The 26,644-nt window shown below is 42.2% G+C and overlaps 2 protein-coding genes across 4 annotated transcripts in view; both read right to left on the bottom strand.

Annotated features, from left to right (window-relative positions):
- Nucleotides 1–977: 977 nt before the first annotated feature.
- cacng5b (calcium channel, voltage-dependent, gamma subunit 5b) lies at nucleotides 978–5,823 on the bottom strand. Its single transcript, XM_071516215.1, has 5 exons — nucleotides 5,628–5,823; nucleotides 3,317–3,403; nucleotides 1,933–2,073; nucleotides 1,646–1,791; nucleotides 978–1,238 (listed from the first exon to the last, which is right to left on the bottom strand). The coding sequence occupies exons 1-5, from the start codon at nucleotides 5,821–5,823 to the stop codon at nucleotides 978–980; spliced, it is 831 nt and encodes a 276-aa protein (XP_071372316.1).
- Nucleotides 5,824–14,183: 8,360 nt separating this feature from the next.
- prkcab (protein kinase C, alpha, b) overlaps nucleotides 14,184–26,644 on the bottom strand; it is an 88,225-nt gene continuing 75,764 nt past the window's right edge. For 2 of the 3 annotated variants that reach the window (XM_071516233.1, XM_071516235.1), the window contains 9 exons: nucleotides 24,583–24,723; nucleotides 23,891–24,064; nucleotides 22,954–23,045; nucleotides 22,148–22,210; nucleotides 20,757–20,895; nucleotides 18,768–18,848; nucleotides 17,474–17,581; nucleotides 16,277–16,417; nucleotides 14,184–14,348 (listed from right to left, as the gene is read on the bottom strand). In XM_071516233.1, coding sequence (XP_071372334.1) covers nucleotides 14,184–14,348; nucleotides 16,277–16,417; nucleotides 17,474–17,581; nucleotides 18,768–18,848; nucleotides 20,757–20,895; nucleotides 22,148–22,210; nucleotides 22,954–23,045; nucleotides 23,891–24,064; nucleotides 24,583–24,723 — 1,104 coding nt within the window. The remainder of the gene's footprint in view (nucleotides 14,349–16,276; nucleotides 16,418–17,473; nucleotides 17,582–18,767; nucleotides 18,849–20,756; nucleotides 20,896–22,147; nucleotides 22,211–22,953; nucleotides 23,046–23,890; nucleotides 24,065–24,582; nucleotides 24,724–26,644) is intronic. The other variant, XM_071516234.1, reaches the window with a different exon arrangement.

Raw genomic sequence — 26,644 nt, 5'->3', positions numbered from 1 at the left:
GCCATGAATTCATAAGATGTACATCAGCTATACATATGCATGTATAAAAACTATATGAATAGATACAGCAGACAATCTGTGAAAGGGAAACTCCACCCCAAAACAGAATGAATGTATGAGATTTGTATCTGTAGTTGGTTGCACTACAGTGAAATAAAAAAATATGAGCGTCTTTGCTCTCTGGTGTCCTGCTTTGGGAGACATGTTCATGTCAAAAATTGATTGAACTGTCAAAGGAATATCATGTGGAAAATTCTGTTTTAGGGTGGACTTCTGCATTGTGTAATTTGGCATGATACATCAATACTGCCGTGGTAAAATAGGTCTTGGAAACATGAACATCTATTCATTGTCAATGGGTAAGCAAGGATATCACAAAAAGACATCATGAAGCAGTTGAAGGTAAACTATACAAATACAGACAAAAAAACAGAACAGCTCTTATATTCAATTGTTTTGTTCTCTTTCAGATTAAGTTTGGTGTAGCCCATACCTACTGTACTGTCACAGGCTATTCATCAATCATTTTGGTCTTGTGAAGACAGCAGTGGAGAAACTGAGAAAAGTGAAAAACAATCTTAAGGCTCTTCACCCCTTTTGTGCCGTGGAGAAAGAATGACACAATGGATCGTAAATTAAAGTGTAGAAACAGGCCAAAGTCGGACTCTTCTGAAACTCATGGACTGTGCTTCCACCTAGAAGTAGGCTGTGGTATGGCGACATCAACGAAAGCATCTCTGACCCAAATGAAAAGCCACAGTTGCCTTAGTGGAACACATTTCCAAACCCCTCGGGCCACAGTCACAGCGCATCTCTGTTCATCCTCTCTTCCCCTCCCCCCAAAAAATACAATTTACAATTCAATATCTATGTAAAATCATTTTCCTGAAAGAAAACTCTGTCCTCACCTGACCCTTTGACCCTACATGATCCTTCCATGACCTCTTGGTGACCTCTGGCATGAACTCTGACCCCCCTCAGCAGGGTGAGGAGGAGACCTGGTCATAGTCAGGACATTTGAGGAGAGCTGGGTAGCTTGCGCTCATCTGGAGCGAGGCTTCGCTCGAGATGTCGGAGGGACTTCGCCCACGGGACCAGGCCTCCGGGTGCAGGAACTGGCCGGAGTGGTCGGAGCAGTTGCTGAGGCGAGGCCGGTAGAAACTGGGGTGCCGAGGCTGGTAGATCTCCTCCGCTGTGTAGCGCTTCATGAACAGGTACACAGACATGACGCCGGCACTCTGCAATGTAGAAGGACTCATTAGGTTGAAATAAAGTCAACATAGAAATATAGCATAAATGACAGCATAATGAGCATGTAAATGCTTTCATATCAAATCTATCTATTCAAATCTATGGCTTTGGTTGTAAATGCAAGGTTTTCTCAACTGTTATGAAACTGAAATTAGAATTGGGAAGAAACTCCAATGTGTAATAAAGACGAACCCCACAATTGCAATGTTTTGTAGCTTTGATTACTGTAAGACAGTCAAATAGGGTTACTTGAAACTTCTGGTGTCACATGACTCACAATCATTGAAATCCACATGTAGATGAGATCTAACGCACTGAAATATTTCAAAGCGCTGACATCACAGCAGTACTACAGTCTAATTTTGCACACTTGTGTCTGTGGTCAGTTGCTCACCTCAGTCAGCAGGAAAGAGATGGCAGCGAAGGCAAAGGACCAGCCGTACTTGTAGCTAAAGTAGGCCTCGCTGCTCTTAGTCCTGTTCAGCATTTCATCATTTATACTGGAGATGTACAGTACCAGACCCACCACCAGAGCCAGTCCTGAGAGAGGGACAGACAGATGATCAGAACTCAACATTATCAAAAGGAAATGTTCAAGCAAAATGTTCACGGAAGAGATGGCAGTGGGGATGGGTGAGAAGAGACAAAAACAAAAGGTAAGAGAGGAGAGAAGAAGTGTACCTGAGAGGATGAAGAAGATTCCAGACACGAAGGCCAGGATGGTGCGGTGCGGCCGGACGTGTCCGATGTTGTTGAGCACGAAGCCAATGAACATGAAGAACAGGCTGACCAGAGGGAAAGGAGTGGCTGAGCGGATCATCTCTGGGAAGAGAGAGGAGGGACGAGACGGAGGAGACAGAAGGGAAGAAAAAAGGATGAGAGACGGAGAGAAAGCGACTCCTTGACCCTCACACATTTTGATAGAAACACGCTCACAGAAGTCTGACTGAGTATTCAGTCAGAGAGAAAGTGTATTTTATTATTATATGATTACTAGAGTTTTGATATTACTCACTAATGTGAAAATAATAAAACATAATGTCCTAAATTAGTGGCAAGGCACACAGATAGGCTGTTGACATTGAGAGATTTGACCATACAAAAAATTACGTGGTGAAATATTTTTTCACCAGATCACCAGAATTTCTGTCTAAAACCAGAATAGTCTAAAACCTCTGGGGCAAAGGGACCCATACAAACATCTCAAGGAGAAATTAAGAAATATTTTAGCACGTTCTTTTTTTAATCACCCCTAATTACATTATAGCAATTTCCACTGGGTTTCACAATCCCAAAAAATCATTTTTAACAGAAAAGTGTTCTTTACGATTGAACTCTGCCTTTACAGAGAACCACTATATAATGGTTCCTGTGGGAGGAGGGCACAGCGAATCTTGGGATTTGAAGGTACAATATAAAATGTAGACTGTAGTTCAACCTCTGCTGTTCTGCTTTGAGTTTTTATGAATGGAATAAAATATCAGAACTTTATTAAACTGACTCACAACAGTTGATTTATCCTTTGATAAAGCTCTGACTTTGAGCTACACTGAAGGCCTTGTGTGGTGAATTGTCTGTGAAGAGGCAATAAGTATTCTGGAGAGGAGCAGAGGCTGCAGGGCAGAAACACCACAGAGCAAGAGTTCAGATGACTCACTCTAATGTCTGGCTACATTCAGATGGCTTCGAACAATAACACAGACATAAGTAATGATAGATTTATCCAGGAGGCCTCAGAGTGGAAATAACCTCACTGAAAAACAACAGGTTTAAAAACAAACAATAAAAACATGCTGTTTAGGTAAACAACCTCACAGGGGCGACACTTTGCCGACAATGCATGTACTGCTGCATATGTTTTATGTTTTATCATGCTTTTATTTTGTTACTTATGTGTCTTTGTCCTTTTTTTACCCTGTCTCTTATGTGTTCTTTTGGCCTGTTTTCGGCTTGTGATCAAGACTTCCAATGCATTTTTATACTGTATAAATGGCAAATAAACTTGAAACTTGAAACTTGAGTTATTTAGCCTGATGTTGTTGGTGGTTGTTTGCGTTGTACTCACTGAGTACGTTTACTGTGGACTCAGAGGTTAACTGGACATTCATGGGCATGATGTACTCGATGGTGAAGCAGCGACCCGACTCTTCACCTAGAGAGACAACAGACACAAAGAGATAAGTTCAGAGACGAGTTGAAGAAGAGAGTGATTCCAGAAACAACGTGGGGAGACGAATGATAAGACCAAATACAAAGTAAGAGTATCCACAAGATGCTTCCTTATAGAGTGGCATTATATTTTCTTCTGTGTCTCCAGCAGACAGCTTCCCTCTCCTCCTCCATCCTATCCTGAGACGAAAATACTTCCATCCCTAGTATCTGAGGAATGCCAAACTTAATGGGAAAATTCACCCTTAAGCAGAATTTACACGATTATTCCTATGGTCCCGGACACTTCAGTCGATGTTTGTGAGCATGAAAAACATGCGGCAAAGCCAGAATCCAGACTGACAGAACTCGACTCTGGTCTGTTATCATGAGGCACTTTCACAAGCTGCTCCTCTGACATTAAATGAGAAGCTTACTGTGTGAATCCACTGAATGACTATTTGCTTCTACGCCCAAATGAGTCTCCAACTAACTGACAACTAAAAGCTCCAAAACACATTGCTTGATTCACACATTAGAGATTAGAGATTGTCTCTCTTTTCTCTAGCTTTGGGAGAGACTCTATTACATATGATTCACACACATACATGTGACCCAACATGGAAAAAACAGGCAGATTGTGGGAGATAGATGTAGCTATATGATGGTATATTACACAATAGGGCCAATAAATGATTTAGTTTGAATTATTAATAATTATAGAATCAAAATAGTGAATTTTGATCAAATGTCGGATGTAAAATGGCTGTCCCGTAAAGTTAAGTCAGCCTGTGTTCATGATATTTGATTCCAAGATACTCGGTTTTCAGGGTGGATTTCCTGCCTTTAAGATCTTGATGCCTCTGCCTTTCTCACATTAGTCATCCTCGCATCTCCTCTCTAAGGATCCAAAGCCCAAACACAAGACAAACAGACAGATAATATAAATCAGTCAATTTCACTCTCGTTGATGGAAGACAAACTGCTTTCTACCAAAGTGTGAGAGTTACATCACAACCTGCAAACAAGGCTACACAGACATCATTATCACTTCAGTCACACACACACACACACACACACACACACACACACACACACACACACACACACACAAACATGCACACACATACACACAAAGAGGCACCGGCTGACATTATTAACCAGTTAATTATGTGGTACCGGATGAGATGACATCTGTCTCTGTAGAAAACGTGTGTGTGTGTGTGTGTGTGTGTGTGTGTGTGTGTCCATGTGTCAGCGCGCGGGATTGAGCATACATACTGCACGCAGCTTGTTTTTGGTGTATGATAGAAATAGGAAACAAATACAAACACACACTCGCTCTCTCTCTCTCGCTCTCTCTCTATCTCTTTCACTCTGCCTCTTCTATGCATTCCCCACCTACTCATAGCCGCTCCATACATACACACTAACACACACACACACACACTGAGGAAGTAATTGAGAGTGTCATTCTGTGTGAAAGTTAATGCTGGTTGATGCAGTGACGATATGACACTATGACAGAATTAATCATTTCCCTCCGATTGCCACATTCAGATGCCGCATAGTACAAATGAACATTTTCTAATATAATGAAGCCATTCCAGTCCCAGAACACACTGTTCTTAATAACACTAACACCGTCATCCGCACCACAGTTCAGATTTAGACATGATTAAATATTCAAGTGCAATAGCACAGAGAAATCTACCCCAGATCTACTACCAGTCAAAAGTTTGGACACACCTGATTGAATGTACTATGTTTTTCATTATCTTGCAGCCATTTTGATCTAAAGGCTTTTGCTTAAAAGCCTGAAATCTTTGGTTTAGACAAATATAAATAGTGAAGTTGATGCCTATGTATGAATTTCTTTCCAAAGCCTTTGCCTTTCCATCAAGGCAAAGAGTAGCTACTTTAAAGAATCTAAAATATAAGATAGTTTTGATTTGTTTGACACTTTTTTGGTCACTGCATAATTCCATTTGTGTTATTTCATAGTTTTAATGTCTTTACTAGTATTAAAATGTAGAAAATAGTAAAAATAAAGAAAAATGTGGTGTGTCCAAACCTTTGATTGGTAGTGTATGCTTCCTGTATTTTAGAACTAGCTTGCCCTACTCGGCTGCCATCCATAATAATAATATAACACCCCCAAATCCCAGTAATTCAACCCAAGATCCATCCATCCAAACACCCAAGATCCATCCCGTCTCCATACTAACCAGCCAGGAAGCAGACCCTCCAGAGGCCGGAGTGCAGGGACGTCCTGATGTCGGTGCTCTGGTTGAGAGGCAGGATGACGCCCTCCTCCAGGTACAGCCAGTAGTCAGTGCTGACCGCCACTCCCAGCAACCCCAGGCCGCTGACCGCAAACACACTGCTCAGCAACGTCAGCGCCTTCCTACTGCACGCGCTCATCGCCACAGGGGTGGGAGGAGCTTCCAGGGGTCGAGAAGAGTCACAGGGGAAATCTGATGGAGAGAGAGAAACAAGGGAGAAAGGATTAATATTCAATGGTTTTTTTATTATTACAGTATTATGAATGGCAGCTGAGCAGGGCAAGCTAGTTCCAAAATACAGGAAGCATACACTACCAGTCAAAAATTTGGACACACACATTTTTCTTTATTTGTTACTATTATCCACATTTTAGAATACTAGTAAAGACATCAAAGCTATGAAACTATACAAAAAAGCATTAACCAAATCAAAACTATCTTATATTTTAGATTCTTTAAAGCAGCGACCTTTTGTCTAGATGGAAAGACAAAGGCTTTGGAAAGAAATTCATACATAGGCATCAACTTCACTATTTATATTTGTCTAAGAAACTAATTTGAAGCATTTAAGCATAAGCCTTTAGATCAAAATGGCTGTAAGATAATGAAAAACATAGTACATTCAAACAGGTGTGTCCAAACTTTTGATTGGTAGTGTACGCATGGATCATGCCCAGATTTCTTCTTGTCAGATTTGTTCTGTGATCTACCAGGTGTGTGCCTGTGCAGAGACAGATGTGTGTGTGTGTGTGTGTGTGTGTGTGTGTGTGTGTGTGTGTGTGTGTTTCTGGATCATATGGACGGGACTCCACCAATATACCTCCTGTCTGGTATTGTCTGCAAAGCGGAAGAAGTCATTATATTCATGGAAACAGAGGACATCATCTCCCCACTTCATTTGTCTCTTGCTGAAGAAAAGCACAGATGTTCACAATGGGAAATGTAACATGGGCGCATAATGGAGCTCCTATTTATGTCAGAAAATGGGGAGGGAGAGCCAGCTTCCCCCACACTGCCTCTAAAGTGTCTTTCTGTCCAACCTGCTGGACTGTATTATGGCTATTTAGACACCTCTGTGCAGCCACAATGAGTCAGCGGTATTCAGCTCCTCACGACAGAGGCAATTACCATGAGAGATTCGATGGCCTGTGTGAATTCATTTTGTAAACAAAACCTCATGCGGCATCACAGCGTTTTATGCAATTACCTCACTGGCTTTGCACAAAGGACACTCCAGGAGCCTTGGAGGTGTGTGGGTGTATGCAGGTGCTTTTTGAAGGCAGAGAGGTGGAGCGATGTTGGCGCAGCAAGGTGAGGAACATGGGAGGACTTCACCCACGAAGCCTCGCCTCCCAAAAGAATCAAAGGTCGGCTTTGCCCCAATGGCTTTGCATGGAACAAAGTGCTATGATGTGAGTGTGAAGTGTGTACGTGTGCATGTGTCCGTGTACATGCAGGCACAAGTGTGTGTATTTGTGTGCATGCAATGTATGTATGTGTGTGTACATGTGTACATGGGTGTGTGTGCATGTGTGCCTGTACATGTATGCATGTATTGGTATGTGTGTGTGTGTGTGTGTGTGTGTGTGTGTGTGTGTGTGTGTGTGTACATATTAAGACGATGGTGGGGAAGGAGGGTGTGTACGCACTGCAGAGATACTAGTAACTACTTGGGAATCGTCTGCTCATTCTGTGAATACACACCCTGATAAATTGGAAGTTGGAACTGTCATCTATGTATCTAAATCTGCTGAAAGTATATACTGCATCAGTGTTTTCAGAGAGGGATGACTGTCACATACTGGGGAACACTTTGCCCCCCTTCCTTTAGTTTGACTGAGGGAAAGAAAGTAGGTGGGAGAGAGGATGACAGAAAGAGACAGATGAGGAGGAGGAAACACAGTGAGCTTCCTCTCCTCCTTCTCCTTCCCTCCTCCTGTCCACATGATATTTCAGAGTGTGTTCAGTGAGAAGTCTCAGTAGCCAGCGAGATTAGGAAGTCAAATCTACTCGTCATGATCAGCAGCTTATGAAATGTCAGGGCGGCATGGTAACTGCTGGAATCAATAACATCTTTGTTTGATTGTCTCACACGTAAATCACATCCAAATCAATCTTTGTTTGATTCTGTCACCAAATGCTTTTCATATCTTAGTTTAGATGTTCAGGTCATACAGCCAGTTTGAATGGGAAACAGTAGTATCCACATAATTAATCAAATTAGTTCACATGTAAACATATACATGCATTATGGGCACACATGCACACACATTTATACTGAATTTATACGTGAATCTTTGACTCTTCAATTCTTTCTCTCACATGAAAAGTTTATAGCCGCAATAAAGACCTTAATCTGAATATTGGTTCAGTCCATTTCATTTCTAAATCTGTCTAATCTGCCAAGAATTAAATAATGAACTGTGAGTCAATAATAAACCCATTTGAGCCTCCAGACTCAGACACCAGTTTGACTTGCAGCGGTAATGACGGACATTAGATGTGCCATGGCCTGCTCTGAATACAAATGCTCACATTATTTGGAATCCTGGACTGCGTTTTGACATTTTATGGCCATGAATCAGAGCAGAAAGGTTCTTTATGAACGTTCAACCTTTTCTTTGATAAGGTTGAACATTCATAAAAGCATTCATAAGTCAGAGTGGCAAGTTGGCAGACTGATGGGATTGTAAGACATCATCTGGGGTGACAGGGTGATGATTGAGATCCTATCCGGGACAGTGTATATCACGCTGTATGGACAGTAAGGGAGGGAGGAATCAACTAAAGGACAGACTGTCAGGGGAAGGCTAACTTGAGTGGCAGCTGAAAAATTATGCACATTTTGTCCCAGGATAACACATTTTAATCATGTCACTGTCACCTTTTAGCTCTTTGAACTGACATTGCGCTGAACCTCAAGGAATCATAAGAAGGATGACAAGTTATTTGTTTTGTTGCAGTTATGTGATGCAGACTGACTGCATTAGGGCCAAGAGCTAGTTCTGTTATTGTTCTTGACTTTATAACCCTTGTGCACCGATATCAAAATGACACGGCAATATTGTTCAGGCTATGAACTTAATGATAATATACCTGCCGAGGGGATTTCCCCCCACGACCAGATACTGCAAATCACATTGTCTCTCACAGTATTGTGTTAGTTCAGTGACAGAAGTGACAAACTGTGCCATCCAATACCACCCTGTGTTAAGTGCTGGTACTAACTCCTGTTCTTCAGGAGACTCATCAGTCACCAACAGCCTCTTCACACCGGTCATCAGCTTCACTGCTAAAGTAATTTATTGTCTAGGCAGCATTTTCTCTGAACGTAGCCCTATAAACCACTGGCTTACAGGATATCCAGCCTGAGATATTTTGAGGGTTAAACTGATGTGTTTGCACATGTTCAGTAAGTGTAACTAAAAGCGTACCAACTCAGGACTCCCATGTGGGACAGCAAACATCCACCAGTTAGCTGGCCCTAAAATGTCTCCAGCCTGAGGGGGTTTTACATGCATGCTGACTGAAAATAGGTTCTTCTTTCCCCTCTGGGTGAGAAGTTGGAAGAGAAGGAGACAGTAGATATATATAAAAATAACTGGGAGCCTTATCACATCAACAGTGCTTAGGGGAGCTCAAATATTATTCACATCAGCTTGTCTCTTATAACCAGCAACCTTCCAGTCATAAGATCACCTCTCTGACCTTCAGGTTGCCCCTTTCCCCAGTCATGCAAGCTCTCAGACTAAGTTGTACTTTGTTTGGCAGCAGATGCTCCCTGCTATTTAATGAGGCAAATAGCGCAGAGACAAGTGACAGAACCGCGTAATTAGCAGCTTTATTTGGAGTACAAATGCAACACTTAGTCTTCCAGGAAAATATCACTTCATGTCATTTCTGCTGTATTAAATTGTACGCAGTGGAGAAAGGACAGGATAATGGGAGAGGGTAACTCCTGCAATAAAGTGAGCTGGATTTGCACCCACAGCATTACCCATACATGATATGTGCGCAGGCCTGCCAGCCCAGCAGCGCATTCAAAATGATTTGTAATGTAATGTAATAATAATGTAATAGGTACCTCTGGATTTTTTCCAGATTCATGCAGTACAATATACGAAAATCACACCTCTTTTTGAACTATAGCCTCATCAAATAATTTACAATTAATTTAATTATTTACAGTTGCTTATAAAGTTACAATTGCTTTTCACGTCTCAGGAAATCCAAACCTCATCATTATAACACTGCACTGAGTAAAGAAATATGAGATCTTTCAGACATCTGTTTGCCAATATGTTGAGGCTTGGTGTACATTACTATAACGTGCACGCACACACTCTCAAAATGAAAAATAAATAAATAAATATGGCTGTAATACTCACACCACCTACCATGATGTACATGTCAGTATACACTATACTGGCAGGGTATGAAAATGAGCTGTCTGATCAAAGCTTGTCGTTTTTCCCCTCACAACTCCAGATATCAAATCATGTTTATAATCCGATGGAACTGACCTCGGTGCTGAACTGTCAATTTCAATGTCAAGCCTAACGAAAAATCACTACATTCATATAGGACTGGAATCTTATAGTTTTCCCGCGATAATTCCTATAGCCTACGTCTATTTTTTTTATAGGATTATTAGGCTACATTTTAGTAAAGGGAATTTGAAATGAAAAAATCACTACTAGTATAGTATATATACTAGTTTAGAGCGACCGTAGCCTACATTTTTCTCCTGTGATATGACTATAATATTCCTATAACATTCATATTGCAATTTAAAGGAATAGTATAGTTTTCCTGTGATATTCACATAGCACCCTTCTAAATGTAATATAATCCTATAATCCTACAATCCTTTTTATTAAGGGAACCAAAATAAAAAAGGCAATAAACAGACCTATCACTGAACACCTGAAATACCTCAGAGCCTAAACTATCACTCGCGTGCCATACAGCTGCATATGAAAGTAGTAAGAACCAAAATATTCAAATATGACATGCAAACCAACTCACTCAGACCCTTTACTTTCTAATGAACCGATCAAAATAAAGGCCTGCAGTCCTGTTGACTCCATGTTTTTTTTTTTAGTCTATTCTTACCTGTTAGTAATCTGTCCAGTCTCCGCGGTGTGTTTCATACACTTTGAGCCCGGCTCGTGCTAAAAGTTGTGGTTTAAAAAGCTCCTGAGTGCAGCGACGGGGAGAGAAAGTCGGGTTGGTCAGGGACAGTTTGCATGAAAGACCGCTTGAAATTCAGCAGCGCTCCGTCGATCCTCCCTTCGATTTGGCCAAAAAATAATAACAATAACAAAAAAAAACCCCTGTGAAGCCGCTAAAACCTTCTTACAGATTTGGCTGTCGGCCTCAAGGCGAGGCGGTGCTTCAATCTGACAAACCACTGGCACAGACTGCGAGTCAGACGCCTTGTCCCACTCAACTGGCCATGCTGAATGCAAATACAAAGCGGCGCGCTGAGAGAGAGAGAGAGAGAGAGAGAGAGAGAGAGAGAGAGAGAGAGAGAGAGAGAGAGAGAGAGAGAGAAAGAGGGAGAGAGAGAGAGAGAGAGAGAGAGAGAGAGAGAGAGAGAGAGAGAGAGAGAGAGAGAGAGAGATTGAAGTGTTTCAGCACCAAGGACAGCTCCTCTCTGCAGACTGGCGGGGCGCTTTCGAAACCACAGCCGCCTGTCCAGAGGTGCTGTGTAGAGCACGCAGGAAAGACTACACAGTTTATCTCTGACTGAGCGGCTTGTAGGAGCATCTGTAGGTCATATAAATTACAAGAGGGTAGTCGAGTGCGCTGTGAATACCGAGTGGTCTTTTCTGACAGCAAAACAAACACGCCCGCTTAAACAAACACTGTTGTCAGTACACCCATTTGAGAAGTAAGGCATCTCACCAAACTCCTGTCAAGATATTTTGTGCATTTAAGCTGCACCACATCCCCTGAATACAAAACAATCCAAAACAATACATCAGAGCAGATTAAGATTTTTCATACTTTATTTATACACAGTATCCTTCATACCACAATTAACAGAGGAACAAGAAGAATCTGGTTCAACAAAAGCAGGGCAGTGAAAGGGAAAAACATACAAATATCCCTGTGGCTCTAATTGCAGCCTGTAGTGGTGCTGAACCCTGGCTAGCCTAACATTGGTCGGTTCACTCTGTCCTGGGTCCAAAGGTCAGCCTCTCATCTGATGCAGATTCTCAATGTGAGACATGTAAACATTAATTTTTCTCTTAGCCTTTTCAAATCTCAAGTTTGGTCCAAATGTGACAGTTGCAACATCAGTCAACAGGTTAAGTGACTAATTGAGGGGGGAAGGCCCAGGTTATATAGCCTCCCTAAATTTGGCAGTTTAAGAAGCCTCACTGAAGTAGTTTTGTGTGCCTCAGTAGTAGCCCAGTAGTCTCAGGACCATGCTGCTCGACACACCTGCTCGAATGCTAAAACACTCAGTTTGGCACCGGTGAACAAAAAGCCAACATAAGCAATTTACATATAGTCTATTTGTCTGTTTATGATTTTGCGTTCTTGCGCTCTAGCCAAACAGGACTTAAACTGGGCAGGCTACACGACAGCCAGGAGGAGAAGACGATGAGGAGAAAAGCGCAAAATGACTAGCGGGTTTGTCTCATACTGTGCGACAAGGTGGGAAACTCCATGCTCCACACCAGGGGTTTCTCTGTAGCATGCAAGGGCCTTTCTCATGCTTAGATCAGGCCTCGCCTCACACATGCACACAATATAAGCAAGAAAACACGGTGGTTTAGCCACTGAGGGCTCTGAAATCCTCACACCGTAACTCGGTCTCGAATTCAGCTGGAGTTAAAGAAGGATTCAGCCCTGAGACGACCAAGGCAAGAGGGCGATAAACCATTTCACGCACCACGGTCAAACATAGGTGCTGCATATTCTCTATGACATTGGTTAGTAGAAAACAATGGATAAATAGTGGAAATACATATTACAAGGTTTGCTGATACCAAAGCTACCAAAGATTCAGCCAAATGTTATATCTCTTCTCGGGGTAATCTAAACATAGAAATGTCCAAACCATCTAAGGTAGTAAAAGCACATTCAGTTCAGTGGTATAAAATCTGCGAGTAATTTCTCTTTTTGAAACATCTCTTTTGAAACATATTTACAAAACGGTTGACATGTAGGGCAGACATCTCTCCGGACATAAAAGTTCAGTAAGCGTAACGTAAAACGGGAACAAAACCTTTTCCTCAACAATTAGAAAGTGATAAACATTTCTTCGGAATATGACTTTCAAAAACATACAACAATTATATATTAACATACTGTATATCATAATACTAAGATTTACAATGATACCAGACGTGTACTGCATCCTAGGGTCTACTGCTCGTACAGAGTCAGAAAATAAGCATGCAACAGAGATCTGCTTTGTGCATATGGAAATAGCATCTTTATAGTTTCATCAAAACATTGTCTCTTTGATCCACAGTTTTCTGACCCTATATATAAGTCCTGAATGCCATATTCTCTGTTGTACACCCACCATACGCAACATCCACTCTACTGAAAAGGCGTGTTTATAGACGATTTGTAACCGTGAGCGTACGATATGTGCTTCCGTCTCTCTATGTGAGTTAGATATAGTTCCACTTCCTACAAAACATCTGAGATATAAACTGTCCCTGTCGAGGGGTTCAGCGCGTCGACACCGTCGGGAAGGTGGCGGCTCAAGCCAAGAGGATAGACATTATACTCGACAAGGACATGTGTTGAGAAAACTGATACAGCTGTTTAGGTATTCGGTGTGATCTGCGATAAAAATATCTTGTTCGACTTCTACTTTGGCACTCACGTTAACGGTAGACTATCTCTTTTTTTCGGTATATAAATATAATATACATGTGTAGCAGTTCAGAAAATGGCAGCACAGTAAGTAGAGGAAGTAAAGCAGGGATAAGAACGGGCAAAAAAAAATATGTTTCGTTCTCATGTGCATTGCAGCTTGTTGCATGGTAAGAGAAGGAAGATGAGTGGGATGAGGAGGAGGAGGAGGAGAAGGAGGAGTGCATCTTTACATCAATACCTAAAGGCATAATGGGATAGTGCTCGGTACACACATTCATACACAAGAAAAGGCTGGAGGTTTGGAGGGATTCAGGGATATATTTTGTATGGGCGGCATAGGGAAAAGTTGCCATGTAATTCCCTTCTACATTTTCTCTCACTGTAGCAGTCAGTCAGTACTAACACACTTATGTACTTTTGTGTCCCAACCTTCACAGTTTTAATGTTTACTTCCCTCCTCCCTCACTCTCCTCCGCCATCTCAGTACACAGATATTGATAGCTAGTTGACAGAACATTGTAGAAGATGATAAGAGTCTTTTTGACAGCAGGATATTTGAGGCGGGGGGTTTTGGAGTTCTGGAAGGATCTTGCAATCCAAGACTGTCCGTGTCTCCCCCCCCCCCACCCCCCTCCTCCCTCTGCTTTCTCCTCATACCACGCTGTGCAGTGACGGATGAAGGAACTGGGGGTTGATGTAGGAGAAGCCTGCAAACTCGCTCTGGTCGATGTTGGCGATGACCAGCTGGTCGGGCGGGGTCAGCATGGGCTGGGTGCGTGTGAAAAACTTGTCAAAGTTTTCCGCCCCTTTGCCACACTGTGAGGGCGAGAGCAGAAAGAGATAAACCATGTTAGAGATGTGGAGAGAGCAACAATAAAACGGCTGGAATTGAGCAAGATCAATCAATATTTTGAGAGGCAGAATACGAAAAAAGCGGTTTGGTCAAAGGTAATGGAATTGCAGATTTGTGATTAATAGCCTTTTCATCGTGAGTCTTAGTAGAAAGCAGCCCCAGAGTCCCAGAGGCAAGGTGGTGCAGGGAATGTCACAGCCTGAAGTGTAGTAGGGCAGAAGTTGTAATTAGATTAGGATCTAACCCTTAGCAGCCGTAGAGGTCATTGACTTGAATACATAGCTGTGCTGGAGGCTGTCATGTGTCTGATGCAGCTGAATACAACTCATATTACTGTAGGTCATGTATAGTATCGACACAGTCATGAAACAAGATGAATTCACTGACAATCAGTCATGCTCTGTATGAAAGCTGCAGCATAAGGAACCAATTTTCTTAACATATGGTGTTACATATTAAACCTGCAATTTCCAGGGCGAGCTTATATCCACTTTTATTATTTGGTTACACAACAAAGAAAAACAAATCTGTAATTTACAATGTCCTTCAATGCCTGTGATGCCTGTCTCAGTATCTTGGGAGCCATATCAGCACATGAGGCATTTTGAACTATTCCATAATAATCCGGAAGCCAGGCCATAAAGCCTCAATGGATCTTTTGTGCGCGAGTCCCTTCAGACCCATTAATGACGCAGTCTGTGAGCTCACAAGTATGATATACCTCACAAAACCTCCTGAATGGATGGAGCCAAATTTAGCACTGCCCCCAACCCCCTCCTCCACCCCCTCCACCCATTCTGTGAATAGAGACAGCTACATCCGCTATGTAACCCTCCATTTACTGTGGCCCTTGTGTGGAAGTGAAAGTAAGGGGACTCTGCTCTTAGAGGGCTATATTTAATCCTTGGCGGCAGCGGCTGCTTTTCCGTAGGCACAGTGGGCACTGAAGGGAGAGAGAGAGGGAGAGAGAGAGAGAGAGAGAGAGAGAGGGTGTGTGTGGGAGCGCGGGGGTTCACAAACAGAAAAGGAGTGTTTGTGAGTGACAGGAGGTGGCGGTGGCGGTGGCAGTGGGGCCGGTTGACTGCAGCTGGGCTCCGGCGGTCCTTCAGCCTCAAGCTCAGCTACAGGGCTGCCGGGTCCACATATGCACGCCGGGTGAAGATGAATGGGAACGCACACGTCATATGGCACGCACCCATTCATGCATGTGCACTTTAAAGTGCACTCATAAAGGCGCTCTGAGGAAGTATTTGAATTCTACAGTAGACATATACAATGCATACATTTTTTTTTACTTGCTGCGTCTCTTTGTGTTGTATGTGATTGCTCTTTTCAGCATTGCACTCCCCACATTGGGGACAAAATCACTGGATGTTAGCTCATTTGTGATGTGTGTCCATCAGTCTCCCTCATCACCTATCATCAACACCCAAGGAAGTAAATTTGAATTGTTAAACCCTTCCTATGTCTACTTGAAGTGAGCAGAAAAGGAAAGGTGCCACCCAATGTCCTACTCTTTGATTCTGTGCACCAGACTGAGATTCAGTCCCTTCAGTGTAATGTTATGGGAGCCATCTGGTCAAGTAGGAATAAGAATAAAATGTAAAAAAAAAACTAAACAAACACAGTCTTTCCTCTTTTAAACTGGTCTTGGTGCTGGTTTTAAAGTTTTGTAATGCTAAGAAATGTTGATGCACTATGTCATTTTGGAAGCTCACATGCTCATACACAGATGAACACAAACATATACTGTACATTCTTTCTCTCGCACACACACACACACACACACACACACACACACACACAGACACACTCCCATGGAGAACTAGAGAAAGAACCCTGCCACAGTATTTTCCTCGTGGCACGCTACGCCTCCCCCAGCTCCACTCACCACTTTGGGCTTAAAGGGCGGCTGGACCTCTCGGTTGGCCAGGCGATCCCAATCGATGCGTCTGAAAAAGGCCTGGTCCCTGATGTCCCGCTCTCCCTCCGGGCCGCAGCCGAGACGCTTTGACGGGTGCTTGGTCATCAGCTGGGGTGGGTGGGGGTGGGGGGAAGAGAAAGGGGGGGGGGGGGGTCAGAAGAGGTGACAGAGGCAGTTAGGTGGTTGGGGGAAAGAAAAGGGAAAAAAAGGTGTGAGACAGAGTTAGTTATAGAGGAGAAACGGCTGTAAGGCTGTCTTTGAAGCTTACGTTTTGTTTCCACATTTCATCTTCGCTTCTCTTCTGTATATCATTACATTATCGCATTAGTGACATTATGCTAAGGTAGTCTCACGTTCATACATGCACACTGTTTTCATCATATTGTAACTGGTTTTAAAATAGTAACAGGAAATTGCGGTGCCTTTTCATAGCTCATTTTTTGATTCAGCGGCCATTTTTAATTTTGACCATAAATCATTTTGCAAATGAGCTGTGGAGCAAACAATGGAAGGGGGTCAATATCATCTCTTTTGTCACGTTTTCCAATTGCTGAGATGATGAATGATATTTCTAGTGGTGGCATGCAGCTACAGGGCGTAATATCATAATAAATGATGGTGGGGTATGTTATTAAAAGACTTGATCAGCCCGTCCCTGAATCTAAATTGAATCTCTTCTGGTGTGTAAATTGAATCTGAAAACTCATTTCCTTGTTGGTAAATAAGATGGACACCCACGATGCTGGTACGGTGTGATGATGTCACCGTCCGAATGGGTGCCCAGGTGCCAGAAGAACAGGACCCTTTCTGACGGCCATGAAAATTTGTGACTCTACTCTGTTGAGCATGAATTTGAATGACAGTGTTGAGGGAACACTTTGCTAGTGTACCGTGCAAAATGATTTACTGTTGCAGACAGATGAAACGGTGACAGATGAAAACCAAGTGAAGCTTTCACCAGTATCCTACATCCTTAGTTTGTCCACATGGAGACACAGACCCATGCCAAGCTTCAGTGTCACGCTAACAACTGAAAAAGCTACGGGGAAAATCTAAAGTAGGGCAAATGGAGCGGGTTTGCTATCAATCTGTTCATACACAGACATATCAAGGAAGGTCATATGTGACCAAAGGCAGTGTTCGGTTCACTTAAACAGTACTTACGCCCTTGCAGATGGACACAGCCTCTTTAGACATGGACTTAGGGTAGGACACATTGTGCTCCATGATAGACTGGAAGAGTTCATCCTCATCCTCTCCGTCAAACGGTGGCTAAGGAGGAGAGACACAGCGTCACAGAGTTAAGCCTCGCACCCTTTCAAATATATTTCAATCGTACACAATCGTGGTTCTGTATTTGTCCATAGACAGTATAGACTGTATGTGAAGTCCTTCTTCAAACATTCTGTTTGATGAGGAGGAGAGTAGCATGTTTCTCTGACAACACATCCACTTTGACAAAAGGTTTTGGGTTAATTTTTGTAGTGGCACAAGTTAAAAGTGGAATTGGGTTTGGTGATTGTTGTTTGGTGATTGTTATTTTGATCATAACCCTATTGAAGTCTAATCCGCTGTAGGAATTACGCTCTACATCTAACAACACTGAGAACAAATACCACCTGTCTTGTTTGTGAAAAATAAACAGCACACCCTGTAATTCTCAATTCAAGTGATGCTTGTGTGTGTTCCTGTATGTGTGTGTTTATGTGTGTGATCCTTCTTCAGTGGGGAATAATATCTCCTGCAAACTGTTGCCAGGAAACTGGACACCTTAACAAAACCTACTTTTCTCTAAAGTGATGCATCATTATACTGGTCAATTCCAATTAAGAGAAGAACAGGTTAATTTCTGTAACTGTATGAGTCACTGACCACGTTCTCTTTGACACTTGGTCTTGTATGTACAAAGACTGTTAAGCTTTTCCTGTCACAAGGACACAGAGTGTTACAATACACACTACTACTACTACAATACTCACAGTCAGACTGTCAAATGCCACAGGGCCTTGTCACAGAGAATGAATCATGAAATTGTGTTTATTCTTTCCTATTAAATTAAGCTGAGACGATGAATTGGGAAGGGAACTGCAGTCAAAACCATAACCTCTGTTTTATAAATACAGCAGCTATTAACGTGGTATGAATATGGCCAAAATGACAATCTCAATTATTTTTCTAGATATTGTGATAATTAATTCCAATTATTAGTTTTTATAATTTGAGGAATAGATATTATTTCACTGCACTTTTTGGCATCTTATATAAACATCTCAGCTATTTTCACCTACAGCAGACATTCTAAATGAAATTACATTTTTCACTGTTGATATTCTGAAGATTTATTATTTGTGGTACCTAATATACGATGCAATTATACATTATTAATTGTACAACCCCAGTACAAGGACGACAAAACTCCCCTGTAGACCAGGACCGGTACAGTAAAAGAGCATAGTACCTGTCCTGCCAGCATCTCATACAGAAGAACTCCATAAGCCCACCAGTCCACTGATTTCCCATAGGGCTGGTACGCTATGATCTGGAAGGGACAAAAATAAAGACTTCAAGACTTGGAACAGTCGCACACTCTCCGTCTCAAAAACACACAGACACACACACACCTGTACTTTTCCTACTGCCATAATCAGTCTCAAACCTGTCCTAACCCTGTCAAAAGTACTTTAGCTACAGTCAAGATTGAATACTGCAATACTTCAGCGCAACCAGGGACAACCAAGGGTATCAGAGAAGATGAACAACGTTAACAGCGGCACATAAAGAACTACTTTTCTCATCTAAACTCCAACCAAATCGACCACCATTAAATACAGTGGGCTATTTTGAGCTGCCATAACAAAGGCGCTTTCTCCTACCATCCAATTTACCACCCCACACCTCCCACACACACACACACACACACACACACACACACACACACACACACACACACACACACAAACACATACACACATGCACATACACACACACAGGCATAATTACGCAGGGATCTACATACATACTGTACAAAGGCCTATATAGACACAGAGACACGCACACAAGCAAAGAGCTAAATCACAGCTGCACTAGCCTTTGACAGTGACAGAAATGCAGCAATTTTAAAGCACTCTCAAAATTACAATTCAATAGAAAGCGCTGAGCTTTGGGGAGAAGCTGTGACCTGTTGCACAGCCACACATGATTTCATCTCTTGGCTTCGGTTTCTGCCTCTCTTTCCCCTGATAGACACTCAAAGAGGAAACACTGTAATGGGTTTTTATCCAGACAAAGGCTTTTTTTCCCCTGGGGATTCTTTGCTTGGATGACAATAATTTGCAGGCCTAACATGCTCTCCAGGTCCAATCAACAGACCAATAAGATGGATGGATGGACTGAAGGACTGTCGGAAAGGCAACCTCTGAATAAACTAGTTTTCTAATTTTGAAAATGAAGCTGAAGTATGTTTGTTTAAGGTTTTCTATTGCAATGTGATGGTTCATGAAGCCGTGAAAACCATCACTGATCTGGTGAATTATTTTTTTTTATTGAGCCAGCTCTGTTTTAATAAGGTGTGTGGAACTTGTTCAGCTGTGCTTTCCTCAGCTGCCACCCTCAGATCACGCAGACTTCGTCGTGAGGGAGTGAAAGCTCAGGGAGTCTTAAAATAAACCCTTCTAGTTGAGGTTTTCTGTGAGAAAACAGGAGACAGGGCTTCCCTCACTTCCCACCTGTGGGACACCATGCTCCCTCATGAGTCAGTGGAGACAGAGGCGGAGTGGACGCACGCACGCACACACACAAACACACACACACACACACACACACACACACACACACACACACACACACACAGAATAGCAGGCCTGTCAGCTCGCGGCTGAATACCTCCATCAATACAACATTGGTATCAAGGGCAGAGAGACATAATAAAGTGGAGAAGCCATCTATCCAGGGATTTGGAGAAGAGAAGGGACTCAGGACTTGGATAGATATTTCACTAATACGGTCTCAACAAACCTTGTATGTGACAAATGTGTGACATTTATGTGCATGGGCCTGATACATTGAAACAAACAAACCTCACATTGCCCTCACTGAATCGTCTCCGTTCTCTACTCTATGTACCCCCTCTCTAAAAAAATGCCTTCCATTTCTTTTTTTGGTTTTTGGTTGCTTGTAATTCTAGGTGGCATGGCTATGAATTGAAGCATATTCTACTGTTGCACTCATTGTCAGCCACTTTGCCTAAAATGTAAATGTAACAAATTAAACAATTTTTTATCTGTGCTCATAAACAATTGCAACAATCCATGATATAGTTGATGAGGGAGACAAAGGGATAAGATGCAATACAATCCTCTCATCTTTTTTTTTATCTCCCCCATTGTAACCTGGCTCCCCTACTTCCCCATATGAGACTTTCACTTCTCCTCTGCAGTGTGCAGCTCACCTCTGGTGCAATGTAATCAGGTGTGCCACAGAAGGTGCGTGTGTTCATGCCTTCATACATGTTCTCCTTGCACATGCCGAAGTCAGCGATCTTGATGTGGCCCTCGGAGTCCAGCATCACGTTGTCAAGCTTCAGATCCCTATGGGAGAGAGAAGAGGGTCGTTTTTGTGAGTTGTCTTTGTGACTACATCCTTTTTGTGTTTGCTGTGGACAAGTCAGCGTCCTTTCCAGACTACAGAGGAACACAGAAATACTGCGAATAATTGTTGAAACACCAGCACTGCTCTCCACCACTGCCGTCTCTCTGAAGCAGTTTATCTGTCTGCAGCACACATCCTACGCTGGGTGACAAACAAAATAATTTCCTGGCCTGAAATCACTATTCCCACACCCCTGCTTTCTCTGTGTTGTTCTTTTACTTTTTACTTTTTCAATTCAGCCTACTATTCTGGTCATGTTTCATGTGTGAATTATTCATTTTCCGTCCCGTCTTTGTCTTCCCCTCGTTCACCCACTCCGCCACTTATCTGTCTTAAGTCACAAAGGCGAGTTGGGATGCTAAACAGAAGGCTGGCGGGATGAAGAATGGATGTGCGTCTTTAGCTGAAGTCTTAAAGAAGGACGGGGTGACCTTAGCCCCTGTCTTTCTGTCATTTCTATTTTTCCGTTTGAGTGAGTTAAACGTATAAGTCCCATTCCCTTTTAATCTCGCTCTCTCTCATTCCCTCTCATTCTCCCTTTCTCTGTTTCTCATTCTTCCTGTCCATCTCTCTGCTTTCTTTGCCACCTCCGCTCTCTCTTTCTGTCGCTATCACGGTGATCTCCCAATTCTCTTATTCTCTGTCTGCTTCACTCTGCCCATCAGTCTCCCTGTCTAAACTATTTCACAATCCAGCAAATCCAATTCCCTATCTGTGCTCTTGTATTCCTTTATCTTCACCTCTTCCACATGTTTTTCTTCAGTTTTCTCCTCATCCTCCTCCTCCGTTTCATATAGATTTTTCTTGACCTGTCTCCCTCTCTCTCTCTTTTTCTCTCTAATGAGTCACACTCCCCTCCTTTCCTTTTCAACACACAAACTGCATTGAAATTGAAGTTTGTTAGAGTGAAATGAATCTCTGCTCACAACATAATTTACTGTAAATGGTTGAAACCACCTTTTCCCCAAAACCATGTCAATGAGAGCACCTACATCTTGGAGTTGTGGTGAACATGGTACCTCATTAAAACTGGTTTCCTAAAGTGCACAACATATAACTGTGATCCGGCCCAGGACATTTGTCACATGTCATCCCCCGGTCTTCCCTGTCTCTCTCCACTTTCAACTGTCTAATAAAGGCAAAAATTCCCAAAATTGTCTTACAAAAATGGTTTCCCTCTGGGTCACCCACCTGTAGATGATTCCCTTCCGATGCAAGAAGAACAAACCCACAGCAATCTCTGCAGCGTAAAACCTGCAAAATTGAAAATAACATAATTACATCTACACAGTAGTGAAAACTCTCACTCAAGTCATGCTCATGTAATCTTCATTTACAAATGCCAATCCACATTTCTGATATAAGAAAGCAATAGTCAAGATATCCCTTGCCCTAAAAAGTCAATAATGGTAAATCTTTACCGCCCTGCAACACATGATCGCGTGTGATAGCTGGATGAGTGTGCATACATCATATCTTTGGTATTGCCCTTCAGACAGTATAAACAAACATTTGCATGTTTGCTTGCACACAAGATCCTGAAGTAGTACACAGTACACATGCATGGTGATTGGTTAAATCTGATGAAGTGCTCTCATCATCAATCTTCTACCCTCGATACACATCTACAATATCTGATACACTGATACACACGAGGAATAATGACATCAGATCCCATCTACTGGTAAATGGGACCACACATACCAGAAAGTGCTTTGAATAAAAGCATTCACCAAACAGCATAATTTTAGCATGTACAGTATTATTTTTTACATCAGAGGTAAAGATGAAATCCAGGTCCCCAGAGTGAGAACCCAAACTTCAACCACAAGATAGTCATTATGATGTCAATGTAATATTTGAGCATTTTACAGTTACCAGCCTGAATACTGATCAATGGCATGTGGCTGTAAATACAATAAATTGGGTAAAAACATGAGAGTGCCACCATGCTCCATGTCAGTATGGATGGACCCAAGTGGGCAGAGTGTCCTTACACTGCCTGAGGCTCCTTGAACTTTCCCACACGCTGGATGTGGTACATGAGGTCCCCTCCGTTGATGTACTCCATCACAAAGTACAGTCGATCCTACACAAAAGAGGAAGAGTTATTAGCCAATACGCAGCTCCAAACAGTTGAAACACCAAACACACAATGAAAAATACATGCACACTACAAAAAAGTCAGTGCATTACCATTAGAAAGATAAAGGCTATATTTATGTTGAATAAACTTATGGTGGAACAATAGAAAATGTAATAGCATACAACACTATGAACAGAAATAGATCACTGGCAAACAATAAAAAACACAAAATGACAATCTGTGAAAAAGGCTTTCTAGTTTCCCGTACAAAAACATCTTGTCTAATATTGTTCTCCTCCAGAGACATTAAAATGCCCGGCGGCATGATCCATTCTTTCAATATAATGGCTGGGTCAGTTCACATTCCCCTATCATACGTCAGGTGTAGCTTTCATCAGTAAATGTAGTTTTTATTAAAGGCCCTTTGAGTCACCCTCTCTCTCCACAGAGTTGACGCCATACTGGTCACTTAGTATTCAAGGGTGGTCTCAACTCAGTCCAAGTGTATCAACTTTCTCTGCAGGGGAACCGGCAAGAGTGTGAATAAATGCGAGCAACAAAGGTAAATACAGACATAAGGGGAGACAGGATACGCAAACAAGTACGTATGCATGAATACAGACAGGGAGACAGACATGAACACACACCCTATTCTAAAACAGTGTTTAAATGCCAAGGGTATGAGTAAACAGAATTTCAGTTACCAGCTCATGAAAGAATAATGGTACTTTTAGAAAACGTTCTCTGAAAGATCCTATATACTGTATATATCCTATATTTCCCCAGCACTTCCTTTTGGAAGAGCTGCAGGATGCGTGCAGTAAAGATCGGGATTTATCTGTACATACCACAGTCTGGAAGCAGGAGTGCAGCTGTGTGAGGAAGGCCGGCTTGTCTCTCTGGGCCAAGACTCTCTTCTCCACCATGGTACATTCAACATCGTCGTCCTGGATCACAACGTCTTTCTTCAGGATCTTTATGGCGTACAGCTCTTCTGTCGACTTCATCTCTGCCAACATTACCTACAGTTGACGAAGACGCCACGGGTCAAAGGTCACAAGGTCACGAAAGACTTGACACATTACACTGATTAAACGGTAATCCGCTACTGTCTTATTTTTAATTTCCCATACCTGTTATGGTCACTGAAATAAGAATTTGAAAAGGCAAAATGCCCATTCTGTGGCAATGAATCAGATTTCATCAACTTTGAATATACAGTAGACTTGTAATGTGTTGATGCTGTGTCTGCTGTTACACACTACATCTGGTCTGAACTATATGTGAGGTCTTTTTACCGTTTGTCCTGCGTCTAGTGTTGCAATCCTGTATTGTGTAACTGACATGTAATGTGTTGGCACCAATTAATGAGGTCGAATTGGCAAATCAAAGAGATTCTGCATTTTATGGACCAAACAATTGCTCATTGACATGACAACATTATCAAACACTCTTTGGCAGCCGTCTCTCATGTATCACAATATCGATTTCAGCAGTGATGCCCATTTTTTTTTATCAGTTCTGTGCTTGTGCCTTTCACCTTGCCGAAGCTGCCCTTCCCCAGCAGGGCGAGGAAGTGGAAGTCGTTGAGTCGGACCCGGTCCATGTTTCCTGAAGGCAGACTGAACCGCCGGTGGTCTGATGGCGTGATCACTTTTTTACCATGGCCCAGCTTGGCTTTCTGTGGTGTACAACACACACACACACACACACACATGAATGACATTATAACACAGAATACATCCTAGATTTGAATTCTGTTGCTGTAGGTGTCTCGGATGAGGTTTTATATACACGGTTTGATAGTTCAGCATTCACAAACAAAGCAAAGCCCATGAGGTGCTCAGTGTTTGTCAAGTGAGAAATTCTCTATAATTCAACTGTGACTAAAACCTCAATTATTTGGTTGTTTGCACGATGCTGCTCTGTGCCGCTCAGATCTGATTGCATTGTTTACAAGATGCGTGTAAGTAATACCATGCCTGACGCCTCCTCTTCCTGTGGGCCTTGGAGAGAGAACATAGAGAGCATATTCGACTGGTGTCTCTAACAGCTCGTCTGGAGTCAGATTGTACTCCCTGTGATCTCCAGGCATATGACAGACTGCTACAGTGTCTTTGTAGAGAAGCATGACTAAATCACGGGTTGCTTCAATTTTCTCAGTGGAAACCAAACAGTAGGGCATGGAGCAGGAAGTGTGTACGCCACTGAGATATATATATATCTATGTTGGGCTTGTGTGTTGTTTTGCAAAAGTATTTAGTGAAATAAATTTTGTATTAATGAGGATTGAGGCATGTAGCAACTGATACCATAATAACTGCTGGATAAAGTAATAAGCTGTCAAAGTGTAATACAAATATCTCTCTAAATGGATTGAAAATACAAAAACATGTTAATGAAATAAATTCACAGATAAGGTAATATCACATTATTACATTAACTGGTGATTAAGTATAAAGTATTTCTAATTGATTATGTAATTATTATATTTACTTACAGTGTAATAAATGTGAATAAAAAGAATGTAACAACTCAAGTTACATTCATTATTAGTCAACATAATTATTACATCATCAATTAAAAACATGTTACACCCCTATGATGGTTATGGGTAATGTAATAATGTGATGGTATTACATTATCTGGGAATTTATTACATCAGCATGTTTTATTATATTTTCAACCATTTACAGGGACACTTTAGATTAGATTTTGATCAGTTAATACATTATCAGGTGCTACAAGGCATCAAGATGAAGACACTGACATCATTCACTGAAATGTCATAGGAAACTGGTTGGCTGCCATCATTTCACAAGTCAGAAACGAACCAAGCCCCTCTATTCATTATCTATTTCTATGGAGAAAGAACATAGCGCTCTATGTTCTCCGCTGACATGCCAGTTGTTTTCAGAGACGTCTCTCCGCTGATGCATTTTGGGAAATTGTGAGGTGGGCCCTGCAGTCTGCGGGGGGTGGCAGTGTTGCAGGGTTCCCTGTTGTTATAATAACTGGCCTGCCAAGCCTCCTTTAACACAAAGGGCAATTAGAACCCTGCCAGCTGCCATCATGGCTCCAGCGCTTGTCTGTTTCTGTCAGATAATGCAGGGGAAAATAGGCGACCGGTGGGGCACAGAGACTTGTTGCCAGGCCAACCATTCCTCTACTCTTGACTCAATGTTGCAGTGTGCTCAGCATTATAACTTTGATGGCATTTGTTGGGGTCAGGTTAACTCGCTCTACCTGTGCACCTGTTGGGGTAAATTAAGAGCAGAAATGTGTAAACAGTGTTTAAGAGTGTGTGTTTTTTTAACTGGAGAGTGGAGGAGAGTATTGCCTAGTGCAGTGCTTCTCAATCCAGGTCCATGGGACCAGGAGTACTGCAGGTTTTTTATCCTACCAGCTAGTTGACTGCATCCACCTGGTGCCCCAGTCCCAATCAGTTCCTGATTAGATGGCTACAGAAAACCAGCAGGCTCTGAGTCCTGAGGAGCTGGATTGAGAACCACTGGCCTGGTGAAATGTTAATGCCCATTCAGGCCCTGTCTAGTGTATTTCATTCTTCCTACTTCGAGTACCCCAACAAATGTCACCCAGTT

Source organism: Centroberyx affinis, unplaced genomic scaffold, assembly GCF_046629955.1.
Source record: "Centroberyx affinis isolate AG114_WGS23_722 - 3 ecotype Tasmania unplaced genomic scaffold, CSIRO-AGI_Caff_v1 ptg000395l_1, whole genome shotgun sequence".
Classification (NCBI taxonomy): Eukaryota; Metazoa; Chordata; class Actinopteri; order Beryciformes; family Berycidae; genus Centroberyx; species Centroberyx affinis.
Note: the sequence above shows the minus strand (reverse complement) of the source record. Positions and strands in the feature narration are given on the sequence as shown.

Coding starts and splice junctions, on each gene's coding strand:
- cacng5b (XM_071516215.1), bottom strand. CDS start 5,823: ATGAGCGCGTGCAGTAGGAAGGCGCTGACGTTGCTGAGCAGTGTGTTT. Junction 1,792..1,932: donor AATCTTCTTCATCCTCTCAG/GTACACTTCTTC, acceptor TCCCTCTCTCAG/GACTGGCTCTGGTGGTGGGT. Junction 1,239..1,645: donor TCTCTTTCCTGCTGACTGAG/GTGAGCAACTGA, acceptor TCTACATTGCAG/AGTGCCGGCGTCATGTCTGT.